The sequence below is a fragment of the Ips typographus genome, linkage group LG3, assembly GCF_016097725.1.
Source record: "Ips typographus isolate SLU linkage group LG3, UJ_Ityp_2.0, whole genome shotgun sequence".
In the NCBI taxonomy this organism is placed as follows: Eukaryota; Metazoa; Arthropoda; class Insecta; order Coleoptera; family Curculionidae; genus Ips; species Ips typographus.
In genome coordinates this window covers 15,730,028-15,746,007 of record NC_138424.1, presented here as the reverse complement: position 1 = coordinate 15,746,007, position 15,980 = coordinate 15,730,028, and the positions used below count along the sequence as shown (strand labels likewise).

The following is a 15,980-nucleotide window of genomic DNA, read 5'->3' as shown; positions in this document are numbered from 1 at the left end:
AAAGACCGCAAACTGTTAGATACCATTAAACGTCGAAAAACAGCATACCTGGGCCACCCAATTCCAATACCAATTCCTGCAATTGATAATTGAAGGGAAGATTGAGGGAAAGAGAGGAATCGGCAGGAAAAAGATGTTATGGCTCCGCAACGTTAGGCAGTGGACAGGACTGATAACAATGCAAGAACTAATGCATACCATACGTAATAGGGAAGAGTGGACAAATATGATCGCAAACATCCATTAATGGACACGCAGCAGAAGAAGAAGAAGAAGAAACAGTATATTATAAAAGAGTGTTTCTTCTTCTTCTGCTGCATTTTTTTGATTAATAAATAAAAACACACAACATTTTGATCAGTTTGTTTTTTTTTATTATCCTTATTGTACAATAATTAAAGATACACATAGCCAACTAACAAGTACTGGAATAAGAAAAAATATTTCTCCATTTTTCGTTAACATCGACTCAAAAACGTACAATTTCCTTTAAAAAAATACCCCCTCGTTTTTGGCTGCTTGCACTTAAGCCAGCTTAAATTTATTGCTTCATTCTAGACACTTTTTTATTGAATAAAGTGGGGTATTCTCAAAAAATGTTAAAATATCATATAATAAATTTCGTACATTTTATTGCAGCACGTTCGTAACTGGAAAATGAGTATTCTTTAAGAGCGTATACATTTAGTTACAAGAAGCTACAAGCTAAACCTTTAAACACGAATTTACAAGCGAAACTGGTGATTGTCTCGCCACTCTCACTCTATCAGCAGAACTGCGAATCAACCACCAGAGTTTTGTTTTAAAACTAGGCCCAAATACTGACTGAGAAGAGCCATTTTTCTTCAATTAGGTATATCACAGACTGACAAATAGCAAATTAGTAAATGGCGTAACCCGTTAACGTAAAAACTTGCAGCGACACAACAGAAAAACTTCCTCATCTGGTTAACACTGTAGGAATCGCACACTGCAAATTTTATTAAGCCAAGTAAAGTAGTGTTTCTGCTCTACAAAAAGAAACTTAAAATTACGCGGTACCGTTGCAATTATAACAATATCGAAGACATTATACATACATTACTATATACAGGAGGTTTTTAAAACTAGATTACGTATACTGGAAGAAGGTAAATTTGTATGAATTATGGCTAACAGATCTTTTTAATTATACATGGTGTCTCTTCTAGAATGCCAGATTTTTTTATATTAAAACAAAAGTGTCGGTTGTAATAATGGTTGTTACAAAAGTGGTGTGACTAACTGAAAAATTACTGCAATTTAGTGGTGGAGGACCAAGTCAGAACACTCTAAAACACTTTAAAATAAGATAGTTACTCTTATAACTCCATGTAAACTACAGATCTTTAAATAACAACTTAGTGCCAGAAGCCTCTAAATGTTATTTAAAATTTTCCAGAAATTGTCAGAGGCTTCCACAAAGTGTTTTAAATTATCCAAGAATCTTTTTAAATTGCCAGAGGCCACTAAAATCATTTTGATAATGCCAGAAGCCTCTAAATGTTACTGAAAATCTCCCAAACATTTTCAGAGGCTACCACAAGTGTTGTAAACTGTTAAAGAAGTTTTTAAAATTGCTAAAGACATCAAAAATGATTTTGACAAAGCTACAAGCCTCTAAATGTTATTGAAAAATTTCCAGAAATTGTCAGAGGCTTCCACAAAATGTTTTAAATTATCCAAGAATCTTTTTAAATTGCCAGAGGCCTCTAAAATCATTTTGACAGTGCCAGAGGCCTCTAAATGCTATTGAAAATTTTCCAGAAATTGTCAGAGGCTTCCAAAAAGTGTTTTAAATTATCCAAGAATCTTTTTAAATTGCCAGAAGCCTCTAAAATCATTTTGATAATGCCAGAAGCCTCTAAATGTTACTGAAAATCTCCCAAACATTTTCAGAGGCTACCACAAGTGTTGTAAACTGTTAAAGAAGTTTTTAAAATTGCTAAAGACTTCAAAAATCATTTTGACAATGCTACAGGCCTCTAAATGCTATTGAAAAATCTCCAGAAATTGTCAGAGGCTTCCACAAAGTGTTTTAAATTATCCAAGAATCTTTTTAAATTGCCAGAAGCCTCTAAAATCATTTTGACAGTGCCAGAGGCCTCTGAATGCTATTTAAAATTTTCCAGAAATTGTCAATAGATTCCACAAGTGTTTTAAATTATCCAAGAATCTTTTTAAATTGCCAGAAACCTCTAAAATCATTTTGACAGTGCCAGAGGCCTCTAAATGCTATTGAAAATTTTCCAGAAATTGTCAGAGGCTTCCAAAAAGTGTTTTAAATTATCCAAGAATCTTTTTAAATTGCCAGAAGCCTCTAAAATCATTTTGATAATGCCAGAAGCCTCTAAATGTTACTGAATATCTCCCAAACATTTTCAGAGGCTACCACAAGTGTTGTAAACTGTTAAAGAAGTTTTTAAAATTGCTAAAGACTTCAAAAATCATTTTGACAATGCTACAGGCCTCTAAATGCTATTGAAAAATCTCCAGAAATTGTCAGAGGCTTCCAAAAAGTGTTTTAAATTATCCAAGAATCTTTTTAAATTGCCAGAGGCCTCTAAAATCATTTTGACAGTGCCAGAGGGGTTCTAAATGCTATTGAAAATTTTCCAGAAATTGTCAGAGGCTTCCAAAAAGTGTTTTAAATTATCCAAGAATCTTTTTAAATTGCCAGAAGCCTCTAAAATCATTTTGATAATGCCAGAAGCCTCTAAATGTTACTGAAAATCTCCCAAACATTTTCAGAGGCTACCACAAGTGTTGTAAACTGTTAAAGAAGTTTTTAAAATTGCTAAAGACTTCAAAAATCATTTTGACAATGCTACAGGCCTCTAAATGCTATTGAAAATTTTCCAGAAATTGTCAGAGGCTTCCAAAAAGTGTTTTAAATTATCCAAGAATCTTTTTAAATTGCCAGAAGCCTCTAAAATCATTTTGATAATGCCAGAAGCCTCTAAATGTTACTGAAAATCTCCCAAACATTTTCAGAGGCTACCACAAGTGTTGTAAACTGTTAAAGAAGTTTTTAAAATTGCTAAAGACTTCAAAAATCATTTTGACAATGCTACAGGCCTCTAAATGCTATTGAAAATTTTCCAGAAATTGTCAGAGGCTTCCAAAAAGTGTTTTAAATTATCCAAGAATCTTTTTAAATTGCCAGAAGCCTCTAAAATCATTTTGATAATGCCAGAAGCCTCTAAATGTTACTGAAAATCTCCCAAACATTTTCAGAGGCTACCACAAGTGTTGTAAACTGTTAAAGAAGTTTTTAAAATTGCTAAAGACTTCAAAAATCATTTTGACAATGCTACAGGCCTCTAAATGCTATTGAAAAATCTCCAGAAATTGTCAGAGGCTTCCACAAAGTGTTTTAAATTATCCAAGAATCTTTTTAAATTGCCAGAAGCCTCTAAAATTATTTTGATAATCCCAGAAGCCTCTAAATGTCACTGAAAATCTCCCAAACATTTTCAGAGGCTACCACAAGTGTTGTAAACTGTTAAAGAAGTTTTTAAAATTGCTAAAGACTTCAAAAATCATTTTGACAATGCTACAGGCCTCTAAATGCTATTGAAAAATCTCCAGAAATTGTCAGAGGCTTCCAAAAAGTGTTTTAAATTATCCAAGAATCTTTTTAAATTGCCAGAGGCCTCTAAAATCATTTTGACAATGCTACAGGCCTCTAAATGCTATTGAAAAATCTCCAGAAATTGTCAGAGGCTTCCAAAAAGTGTTTTAAATTATCCAAGAATCTTTTTAAATTGCCAGAAGCCTCTAAAATTATTTTGACAGTGCCAGAGGCCTCTAAATGCTATTGAAAATTTTCCAGAAATTGTCAGAGGCTTCCAAAAAGTGTTTTAAATTATCCAAGAATCTTTTTAAATTGCCAGAAGCCTCTAAAATCATTTTGATAATCCCAGAAGCCTCTAAATGTTACTGAAAATCTCCCAAACATTTTCAGAGGCTACCACAAGTGTTGTAAACTGTTAAAGAAGTTTTTAAAATTGCTAAAGACTTCAAAAATCATTTTGACAATGCTACAGGCCTCTAAATGCTATTGAAAAATCTCCAGAAATTGTCAGAGGCTTCCACAAAGTGTTTTAAATTATCCAAGAATCTTTTTAAATTGCCAGAAGCCTCTAAAATCATTTTGACAGTGCCAGAGGCCTCTGAATGCTATTTAAAATTTTCCAGAAATTGTCAATAGATTCCACAAGTGTTTTAAATTATCCAAGAATCTTTTTAAATTGTCAGAGGCCTCTAAAATCATTTTGATAATCCCAGAAGCCTCTAAATGTTACTGAAAATCTCCCAAACATTTTCAGAGGCTACCACAAGTGTTGTAAACTGTTAAAGAAGTTTTTAAAATTTGCTAAAGACATCAAAAATGATTTTGACAAAGCTACAAGCCTCTAAATGTTATTGAAAAATTTCCAGAAATTGTCAGAGGCTTCCACAAAGTGTTTTAAATTATCCAAGAATCTTTTTAAATTGTCAGAGGCCTCTAAAATCATTTTGATAATCCCAGAAGCCTCTAAATGTTACTGAAAATCTCCCAAACATTTTAGAGGCTACCACAAGTGTTGTAAACTGTTAAAGAAGTTTTTAAAATTGCTAAAGACTTCAAAAATCATTTTGACAATCCTAAAGGCCTCTAAATGCTATTGAAAAATCTCCAGAAATTGTCAGAGGCTTCCAAAAAGTGTTTTAAATTATCCAAGAATCTTTTGAAATTGCCAGAGGTCTCCAAAGGTTGCCAAATGCTACTGAAAACATCCGAAACATTGTCAGGGCATCTACAAGTGTTTTAAACTATCCAAGAATTTTGTTTGACGTAGTATTTTCTTAATGCATCCTGTATTGGATAAGATGTTTCCTGAGAAATCAAAGTTGACGTGTTTCAGCGTTTTTTTCGTCTAACAGGTAAGTTATAACTAAGAGTGCGATTTTCGTTGGGACACTCTGTATATAAATCGGAGTTCAGTACCACTATAATAATAGTAGAGCAATACGAATAGTAAGAAGTGATCAGAGTTTAAATATGAGTTTCAGTGTTGTAAATGTTACAATTAAGTTTCTTGAGTTTACAAAAAGTCTTACTTAAAAAGTGTAATAACATTCTTAGCTAAAAAAACTCATTACAACCATAGGGAAGAACTAATACATTTTTCTGGTTTTATGAGAACTGCTCAAAACTTTACCAGAAATTGAAAATTGCAAACATTACACTATAATATCTGGTTGGCTTTTAAAAATTTGATGCAGTAGAGACACCTTGTATTTATCAGTTTAAAAAATCATCAATATAAGAACTAAACGATTTCGTTACGGTTACTATAGATCAAAAACCATCTAACTTTAGTAACTTTATGGATGGAAAGTTTACATTCTTATAACGTTTAAAAGGCCTTACCGACTATTTATTGTAATGCTTTTCTTTACGTATATACGTTGCAATTAGTATACTTCGCTTCGGGTCTGGTGTACCCAAAAAATCCGCACTAAACTACACATTGGAATGTTCAGGATAAACGCATCAAGGTACTACACGTTGTATATAGAATAAATTTGTACTATTAACATCGTATACATAATTCAACATTTAAAAAACTAATCATCACAATTTTTCCGTTACGTATACTCGGGTATTGGGGTGATTTATGCGTGTGTGAACACTAAAATTAACAATAAAACTTTGACCACTTGGGTACACCAAACCACTTTATAACTTATCTCTATTAAGGTTTCCAAGAATAATAATTTGACTGTTTTACGTCTAGCGATATTCGAAACTTAAAATGTAAGCGCATTTTTACAACTATGATATAATTATTATGTTGTTTTAGGTATTAATGTACCGGGTGGTCAAATCTGCATCAAGTTTTCAACAATTAACCGTGCTACCGCTTTAATTGATGGTATAAGGTTAGATTTTTACATTTGGCCACCTGGTACGTTTTAAGACCTTTAAGGCAAATCAGACGTGTTAGTAATATCAGAAGTATACAGAGTTGCACTGTAATTAAAACTTTTAAACAAATTGAGAAACGAATAAACTTTTATGAGAGGAATAACTAACGTATTAATGTATTCATCTTAAAACAGATTAAATTAAGGTTGTGTGCTGTTTCTAATCTAAATAGGAGCAAGGAAGCTTTACTTCTGATGATAGAAAAAGACCTTAAAATGCTTCAAGAAAGTATACATAAAGTCAAAAGTACTTAAAGCCTGACAAACAGATGAAGTAATCTTGGATGACAGATGAGATATTGGTACTGATGGAAAAAAGGAGATTGCTTAAAAATAAAACGAAAGAATACACGAACACAGAGAGAAATAAGGGCGTAAATAAGAACAGCTAAAGAAAAAGAGAAACTGGAAAAATGTGTCGAGATCGACGAATGCCAAGCCAAATTTGATAGCTTCAATCGGCACAAGAAGGTGAAGCAAATGGCGGGAACAGCTAAAAGAAGAACAGTTAATGTACTGGAGGATAACGAAACCTGGGAAGAATACATTAAACAACTGTTTGATGACGTGAGAATGAAGCCACCTAATATTGATAGAGCAGATGGTCCTCCAATCTTAGAAGGAGAAGTACAGGCAGCCTTGAAAAATGCTAAAGATCAAAAGGCTTTGGGTTCCAATGGAATTCCGGCTGAGATATTGAAGTTGATCGAGGGGAAGAATCTAGGGTGGCTCACAAAGGTGTTCAATGTGATCTATGATACGGGCGTCCTACCCACCGAGTGGCTGAAATCTGAATTTGTTACCCTGCCCAAAAAGCCTAATGCTTGGAAATGTAGCGAGTTTCGTACAATAATGAGCCACCTACTGAAGACGTTCCTGAAGATAATTCAGGAAAGATATAAGACACTACAATACGCAACAAATCCAGCAAACCATACAAGAAAACAACAGCTTGAAGGTTCTTAGGAAAAAATTAGTAAAAACGAAATAACAAAACTGAAAAATAGTGAAGGAAACATAACATCTAACAGATCCGAGTTACTACAAATAGTAGAGGAATTTTACAGAGAACTGTATAAGGGCAGGGCAGACATTCATTCCGATCCTAAAGAAATAACCCAAAAATATGGGGTCCAAAATCAAGGTTCCGAAGAAATTCCCGAAATTGATGGTGAGGAGATTCAAAAAGCACTAACACAAATGAAGAACAATAGATTAGCAGGAATAGATTCTATAACGATAGAAGTAAAAACAAAGAACTTTTTAACCTTTGCCTAACAAAAACCACCATACCAGGGGATTGGAACAATGTTACTGCTTCATAAAAAAGGAGATCCTACAGACATAGCCAACTATCGTCCCATCAGCTTATTCTGTCACTTGTATAAGCTTTTCACAAAAATAATAACGAACAGTCTAGAAAAAAAGCTTTATTTTTACCGATCAGTGGAACAGGCAGGATTTCGCGCAAGATTTGAAACTACAGATCATCTATTGGCCTTAAAAACCCTTATCGAAAGAACAGTGGAGTATAATAGACCGTTGGTTCTGATTTTCGTGGACTTTCTAAAAGCATTTGACACTATAGAACCAGACGCAATTCTCAAAGCTCTTAGTCAATGCCGCATTGACTACAGATATACCAGACTAATACACAATATACCTAAATAAAGATGGCTAGCAAATGCCACCACAAAAGTAGGACTACAAATAAACACGCAAAAGACAAAGATAATGACCAATCTAGTTCTCGGAGAAACTCTAACATAGGGATGTCACAACATCGACGAGGTAAGAGAATATAGATATCTAGGCCATGACATAAAAATACACAGAGACAACCAAACGCAGGAGCTACAAAGACGAGTGGAGCTTGAATGGGCAGCCTATAGTAAACTGAACGGAGTATTCAAGAGCGATATCCCGATCTGTTTAAAGCGTAAAGTGTTTAATCAATGTGTGCTCCCTGTCATGACTTACGGAGTAGAGACACTCACGCTAACAAGAGCGAGTGCAGAAAAACTTATGGAGCGCTCTATGCTGGGAATAAAACTATCAGATTGTGTTAGGAACGTAGATATTCGCAAAAGAACGGTGGAGGACATAATAACAAGAATTGCGAAACTGAAGTGGCAGTATGCAGGACATGTAGCAATGATGATAGGTGGACGAGGAGATTATTAGAGTGGCGACCGCGAAATGACAAACGAAGTGCAGGAAGATCTCCCACAAGATGGCGAGATGACAAAAAAAATGTCAGTGGATGAGTGTGGCTCGGGATCGTAAACGGTGGCAATGTAAAGGGGAGGCTTATGTCCAGCAGTGGACTACGATAGCTAGGTAAAGAAAGAAGAAAGAAATAATATTTAAACTAAGTGATGAACAGATGTCTGAGACTCAATTCGGCTTTAGAAGTGCTGTAGGGACTAGAAAGACTCTATTTTCGATCCAGGTGTTGTTTCAGCGATGCAGGGATGTAAACTGCGATGTATACGCATGTTTTGTAGATTACAGGAAGGCGTTTGATCAAGTGCGACACACGAAAATGATGGAAGTTCGGCAAAAAACTGGTCTGGATGGGAAGGAACTCAAAATCATCAGAAATCTCTACTGGAATCAGAGGGTAGACGGAGACACAACGGAAGAGATACAAATATCACGTGGTGTAAGGCAGGGATGCGTGCTGTCTCCTGTAATTTTCAATCTGTCTCGGAATATATCTTCAGCGAAGCCCTGCAAGATATTGAAGCTGGAAACCTGCTAAATGGAGAACGATTGAATAACATAAGGTATGCAAATGATACCGTTATTTTTGCAGACAACCTAGCTTCCTTGCAACTCCTAATGGACAGGGTCACATCGTACAGTCGACAATATGGTTTGGAAATAAACACCAACAAAACAAAGTTCATGATAATAAGTAAAAACCAAAACACCCGCGGTATTTTATTGGTGGACAAAACTCTTTTAGAAAAAGTCAACAAATACACATACTTGGGCACGAACGTAAATGATAACTGGGACCATTCTGTGGAGATCAGAACGCGTATTGAAAAAGCTAGAACAGCATTTATCACTTAGAGCTGGCAATGAAAATTGAGGCATTTGAAATGTGGCTGTACCGAAGAATCCAACGAATACCTTGGACAGAGAGAATAACCAATACGAGAATGCTGAGAAGGATGGGAAAGGAAAAAGAAGTCCTGAATACAGTTAAGACTCGAAAGCAACAATATCTGGGACATATAATGGGCAATGAAAGCCGATATGTCCTTTTACAGAAGATCCTCCAAGGCAAAGTATATGGACCTAGAGGAGTGGGCAGAAGGAGAATATCGTGGTTGAAAAATTTAAGAACGTAGTTCAACCAATCAACCACTCAGCTGTTAACCAAGTTCGAATAGCTAACATGATAGCCAACATCCGAAACGGATAGGCACTCTAAGAAGAAGAAGCTTTACTGATCAATGCCGGACCGGTGACCGGTTATTTACCAGTAAGGTAAAGAAAAATTGAAAAAGTAAAACTCAGTGTGACAAGAAAATTTACCAAGTTTACCAGTAAATTCCAATTTGACCAGTAAATGTATGGGTCTAAGGACCAATTGCACCGTCATATTTAAGTGCACCCTAGGCTAGGTTTTAATTTGATTGTGACATTTTGCACCTGAATTGTCACATTCAAATTACAACTAAGTTACCTTAATTACGTCGGTGCTAGCCGCCATATTCAAAATTTGCTTGAAAAATATCATTTTCCTGTCATGGCAAGTCATTAATTTCATTAAAGTCATTATCGGTCTTTGTCCAAATAAAATCCTGTTTTCATTTATCTATTGCTTTAGAGATTTTGGTTTATCAACAATAAAATATACATTTTTTGCTTGCATTTCTGAAGGAAAAGTTACCTTTCTCTGAGGAGTTTACTGTGTGGATAAGACACTTTGCCCAAGACTTTTAATATTGTTGACTTCTTCTATTTACATACCAGCTTGTCAAATGCACAGTTTTTGTGTTTTATTAAACCTTTATGACAACGCAAAACCGCGCAGCAAATAGTTATTTACCTAACAAGTGCGGAAAGTGGTACTTTCCCGCAGGAGACCGTAGTTGCCCGAACGACGCAAAGCGGAATTTGGGTGAGCAGTTAAAGGGCGGGAAAGACACTTTCCGCATGTGTTAGGTACAAAGTTTTTCCTACGAGTATCAATTTTCAGTAAATTGAACGAAAATGTATAGTAAAACTACTAAAATTAAAATAAAAAATCAAATACACAGTTATTTTGTTTTTGGATTTACCCAGCACTTACTGTGGTAAAGTCAGGTCACAGGGTGATCAAAAGATAGATAACTACAAATTGGTATATTGAACCACCCTGTAACTGTCAATATAACAGAGTCATGGGCTGTCCCAGTAAAAACTGTCAAAATCAAACTTTACAACAAACAACTCAGTTTTAACAGTAAATAACTCGGTTATTCGACGTTTTAGGTAAAAAACGCTATACAGGGTGGTCAAAAGATAATTTCAAGGGCTACAAATTGGTATATTGAACCACCCTATAAATGTCAAATTAATCGAGTTATTGACAATACAATGGAGTAGTTTACAGGGTGATTGAATGAATGTTTAACATCCCTGTAACTTGTTTAATTTTCATTTTATAAAAATATACCAAATATGAATCTTTATTCCTAGATAATCCATCAGTATACAGGGTGTCCCAAATTTGAGCAACAAACCAAACTTATAATTTTTTATTCGATTTTTGAAATCTACGTCAAATTCTAGGCCTACTTGATGTAAAATGTTTGTATCGATATTCAATTGTTTTTGCTCTAGCAGCCTTACTTTGACCACCCTCCTCGAAAGCAGAAATTCAATTTGACCGAAATTTTGGTGCAGTTTTCCAGAAAATCGTCTATAACTCGCTTATTGAAACACTCTGTATAAACACACCGTATGACAAAAGAAAGCTAATGAATGGGGCTATCACGTGACGCTGAGCGGGCACGACTAAGTTGCCCCGTTTAGCCACTAGAGGGCGTGAAAGTTGACTGTCGTTTTTTGCAGTTTTTGCTCAATAACTCGGGAACGTTTCAGGCTAGAAATTTGAAATTGTTACCACAAATGCACCTCGATGGGATCTTTGCAACTTTTACCTCCTATACACTTTTTTGGTACCATGCACTGTTTTACCTTGAAAAATAAACAACTAGAATTGTCAAGAATTTTCAAGGATGATACTTTCTGATTTTTTTCAGAAAATTTTTTATTTTCAAAATTAACCTCAACTGCTTAAATACCTTCAGGTTAATAGTACAAAAATGACGTAAAGTGTCATTTGTCAAAATGTCATTTTTGCAAGGGTGCCACGCCCTAAACTGTCAACATTGACATAATTTCAAGGTCATCTCCGAAACGGTGCCAGTTCGAGCAAAATGGACGTCAGATTCGTGTTCCCCAGGTTCAAATTAGTTAAAAAAATCACTTTGATTAAGGAAAATCCAAAATGGTCGCCGTTAGTATTAGCTCAAAAAAATCCCTAATTTAGATTGAATTTTCGTGCACTTTTCCAAAAAATTGTCCATGACTCGCTTATTTAAAACACCCTGTATAAAGCTACCGTATAACAAAAGAAAGCTAATGAATGGGCCTATCACGTGACGTTGAGCGGGCACGGCTAAGTGGCCCAGTTTAGCCACTAGAGGGCGTGAAAGTTGACTCAATTTTTGCTCAATAACTCAGGAACGTTTCAGGTTAGAAATCTGAAGTTTTTAGCACAAATGCATCACGATGGAATGCAACTTTTTTGGTACCACGCACCGTTTGACTTTTGAAAAAGTAAAAACTAGAATTGTCAGAAAATTTCAAGTGAACATTTTTTATTTTCAAAATTAACCTCAACTGAATAAATACCTTAAAGTTGATATGTAGTACAAAAATGGAAAAAACAAATAATTTTTGTAATTTCAGATTTTCCAATTTTTCCGGAAAATTACCGAAAATTTTCTGGAAAAATTTCCATAAATTTAATTTTTCGGAAATTTTACATTTCTGGTTATTTTCCTAACATGTGCGGAAAGTGATACTTTCCCGCACGCTGACTGAAGTTGGTCTCGTTAAATCAGTCGAGTTAAATGTTTAATAATAGTGAATTTAACAATATTGTTCTTTTATAATAATTTATAATATTATAATACATACTGATTGACAAAATTTAATTTTTTCATCCTAGTGCGGGAAAATGATTTCTTTACTATGATTTCGAGAAGAAAAATAGTGCGGAAATGTGATTATTCGCGCACTCTCGTAAAACTGTTTTCAAACAGGTAAGTCATAGTCAAGTTTACTGCATATGAAATAAAGCTCAAAAAATCAGAAAAATTACTACTTTCTCCCTACACAGAGCATAGGTCTTGGGCAAAGCGTGTATATTAAAAACATTAGCTCAAATTTTATAAAATCTAATTTGATGAGCAAAATGGTAAACAGAAACAAGGTTAAATACATTTACAACGACGTAAATGAATTATTAAATTGTGCATACGCTGTATATTTACGTTACTAACACGTCAACTAATGCATCCAGTAAAGTGGTAACCTTACGTAAAAATAGTAAACGAACCCGATTCTTGGACTTGGAAAGTTGTTTCTTATAACCTACTAACGATACATACACACATGAGTAATACTGTATGAGCATATGTTTTTTTAGTGTAAACATATTTTTATTTATTTTGCGTATACAAACGGCAAACGTAACTTAAAAAAAGTGGTAAATTGGACAGTCGTTTTGGTATACTAAGTATGGCAGGTTATTATATTAAAAGGTAAATTTATTTGGTAGGTATCCTGTGAATGAAATATTTACGCATACAGTGTAGGCTAAAAATATCACTTTTTAATGTTTTTTCTTTTTAGTTCGTAATTCCGCACGTTTACGAACTTCTTACTGTACTGGCATAATGTTATGTCCAATTCTTCACCCGTTTTAAACACTGAGGTATATTATTACGTATACAAGTTTCAATGGAACACAAAAATTCTCGAAAAAGCAACTTCAAGGTGCAATTATTAACTATATGTATGACTTAGCCGACGTTTAAGTTGTCTTTTCGAGAACACAGCATAAATTAATTATGGAATAAAATGATATCACGTTTTAATAACACAGAAAATGATTGGAATTGTGTACGACCTATCAGCCTTATGAGCGTAGCAGTGAACACGTTCGTTCGGATTTATTCGCTTGCAAAATGTACGGTCCATTTAAAAACGGACTTTTACTTACGGTTACAGCAGAATTAATTCAAACAATCGACTGGAGAATTGCTGCAGCTTATCTACAAAAAAATGCAGAAAATATATTAGATTTCGTTAGTTTATTCAAAATTAAAGTAAGTAAGTAATATATTTCATTTTTGTTACACAAAGATATAACAAAAAGAAACTTTGTCAATATATCCATAACAGGCTATAGAAGGTGATGCTATATTAAAATTATCTAGAAAACGACTCAATATTTTTTGCTTTCCAAAAAATCAGTCGGAAAGAACACCAACTAGGCTGATTTTCAAATGAAACCCTGTTTCTAATCTTATTTTTGAGTTCTTCGCAAGAAGGCTAGTAATTAATGTTAAATACTTCCCTATACCTATCTTGCACCGTTTGTTAGATATTTCATATTGTCACGTTAAGCGGTAGCCCAGAGAAAAATACAGAAGAGAAGAAAAAGAATACAAGTTTTAGAGAATATTGAGATTCATAATTTAAAATTACTTTTGGATATACAGGGTGGTTCTAAAAACACCCACTTGTAAAAACATTTTTACAGTCTACAGGAAGTACATTTTCTTAACTGTCTTAAACACCTGCGCTTCTACTCCAAAAAAAATTATTCCATAATTTAATAACAATATGGATTCATAATTTGCAAAATACAATATTTTCAGACATTTCTCATTTATATACTAGACGGAGTTTTAACGTTTTAATTATCTTATTTATATGAAATGCCAATCCAAATGCTGATCCACCCAGAGACCCAAAAACTTTGTATTTTCTGTTAGACGGGATGGTGTCATTTCTTATGCTTCATGACTTGTTTTTCTAGAGTGGACTGTCTAGTTTGAAATAGTAATAAAAGATGGTCTCAAACAGTACAAGACAGAAATGCATGGAAGCGGATGAAAGAGGTCTACGTTTAGGAGTGGACAAAGGAGGACTGAAGAAGAAGAATAAGAAGTTGATTTGGGATTATTAAGAACCCATTATATTTATTTGCAACTGTTTCATCATTTCCCTGTAGCAATATTTCTTCATTTGACAGGCTCTTGCCTGTGATTCCATTACTGATGGTCCACAAACTTTTTATTTTATTGCCTGACCGGATTCTTATAAAGTTTATTTTTACATTTTAGTATTTGGGCGTCTTTTAGTAATTTATCATATTCGGCTTTTGTCGTTTTTTATACATCATTTACAGTCTAATATTTCTGTAATAACTGCTTTTCGTTTGTTCGAATTATTGTAAAACTTTTTTAGTGAAAAACTCTGATTAAATATTCTACTATAAATACTCATAAAAGTGTCCCACTGTTAATTTACATTATTTTGATGTACTCTATAAAGTACAATCTCTCAAAGATAAAGTTGCAATAACATCAAAAGTACGATTGATAAGTTATGCTACCACGCCTACAAGACTGAATTGAGATGCTACTGAGCTGATTCAACGTACTTTTCAAGTGAAAAATCACTTTAAAGGTACTATAATAATAATAACAAAATGGACTTACCAATAAGGAACATCTAGTTTATTTGGCTTTTTCACACGACCTTCCTAGAAAAAGAAGAATTTATTGCCGGGCCGTCTCAGCCTCACCATTCCCATATAAAGTTGCATCGCTAGGATGTCCGTTTTGACTGATTTCAGCATTTTGAGGTGCATCTATCACAAGGCTACCTCCTTCCTCATCGCTGCTATACGAATCTCCTTCTTCATCTGAACTCGATAAAATACCTATAAAAGATTATCATTAATTTACTGTTAAAAAAGAATGTCATCGTATTTTGATATGTCATTGTTATTAACATAGTTTCATGAACAAACTATTGTGAGCCGTTAAATAGTTCTGTGTCCAAAATGCCTTTATTGGGACAAGTAAAAAAGAAAAGATCGGAATATCGAAACTTTATGACTATATCGAGGGAAAAGAAGCAGTTGGAAAAGCCTTATTTCTTCCAAACCCAGTGTCTAGTGTAAGTTTCTTTAATAACCTGCTTTTTGTTGATTATTATAACTGCCACATTTTAGTGAGGACAGCAGATCATTTAAGGAATTTTTTAATCCACCGTGCAAGAGTTTTGTTTCTTCTTCTTTCGGTCCATATCAGGTTCCCCTAGCGTTGGCAATTATATTGGCGAGATGTTCGCGGTTTTCTGCTAATCTGAATAGTTGTTCGGCACTGCGTATCCCTGTCCAATCGCAGATGTTCTTCAGCCATGACATCTGTTTTCTTCCGATTCCTCGGCTGTCTTCTTTCTGATCTTTATAGTGTCAAATAATTCACGAACAGCATTTGCTCTATTTAACACTGCTTCGTTGGTCTGCCTAGCTGTCCAGGTTATTCGGAGCATTCTTCTATGTAACCACATCTCAAACGCTTCCAGACGATTGATTGTAGCAGCGTTTAGAGTCCAAGTCTCAGCTTCATATAACAGCACTAACCAAATATAACATTTTATCATTCTTTGGCGTAATTTTTGATTTAGGTTGTCGTTAGAGAAAAATGCTTTCATTTTCAGGCAAATCGTGCGACCGGTCTCAATTCTGCACTTAATTTCTTTAACTGGGTCTAGCTGTTCCGTGATATAGCAACCAAGATATTTGAATTGGGTAACTCTCTCAATGTTTTGTTGGTCTATCGGTAGGGAAGCATCGGACTGCGGTTGGCGACTAAATATCATAAATTAAAACCCAT

At 34.4% G+C, this 15,980-nt stretch overlaps 1 protein-coding gene and 1 long non-coding RNA gene across 4 annotated transcripts in view; one reads left to right on the top strand and one right to left on the bottom strand.

Moving 5' to 3' along the window:
• The window catches only part of LOC145726409 (uncharacterized), a 215,061-nt gene that overhangs the window by 97,660 nt on the left and 101,421 nt on the right, over window positions 1–15,980 (top strand). The window lies entirely within an intron of this gene.
• Window positions 352–15,980, bottom strand: part of LOC145726392 (homeobox protein PKNOX2-like) — an 82,411-nt gene continuing 66,782 nt past the window's right edge. For 2 of the 3 annotated variants that reach the window (XM_081975440.1, XM_081975438.1), the window contains 2 exons: window positions 14,796–15,019; window positions 352–13,340 (listed from right to left, as the gene is read on the bottom strand). In XM_081975440.1, coding sequence (XP_081831566.1) covers window positions 14,856–15,019 — 164 coding nt within the window. In that variant the 3' untranslated portion in view covers window positions 352–13,340; window positions 14,796–14,855. The remainder of the gene's footprint in view (window positions 13,341–14,795; window positions 15,020–15,980) is intronic. The other variant, XM_081975439.1, reaches the window with a different exon arrangement.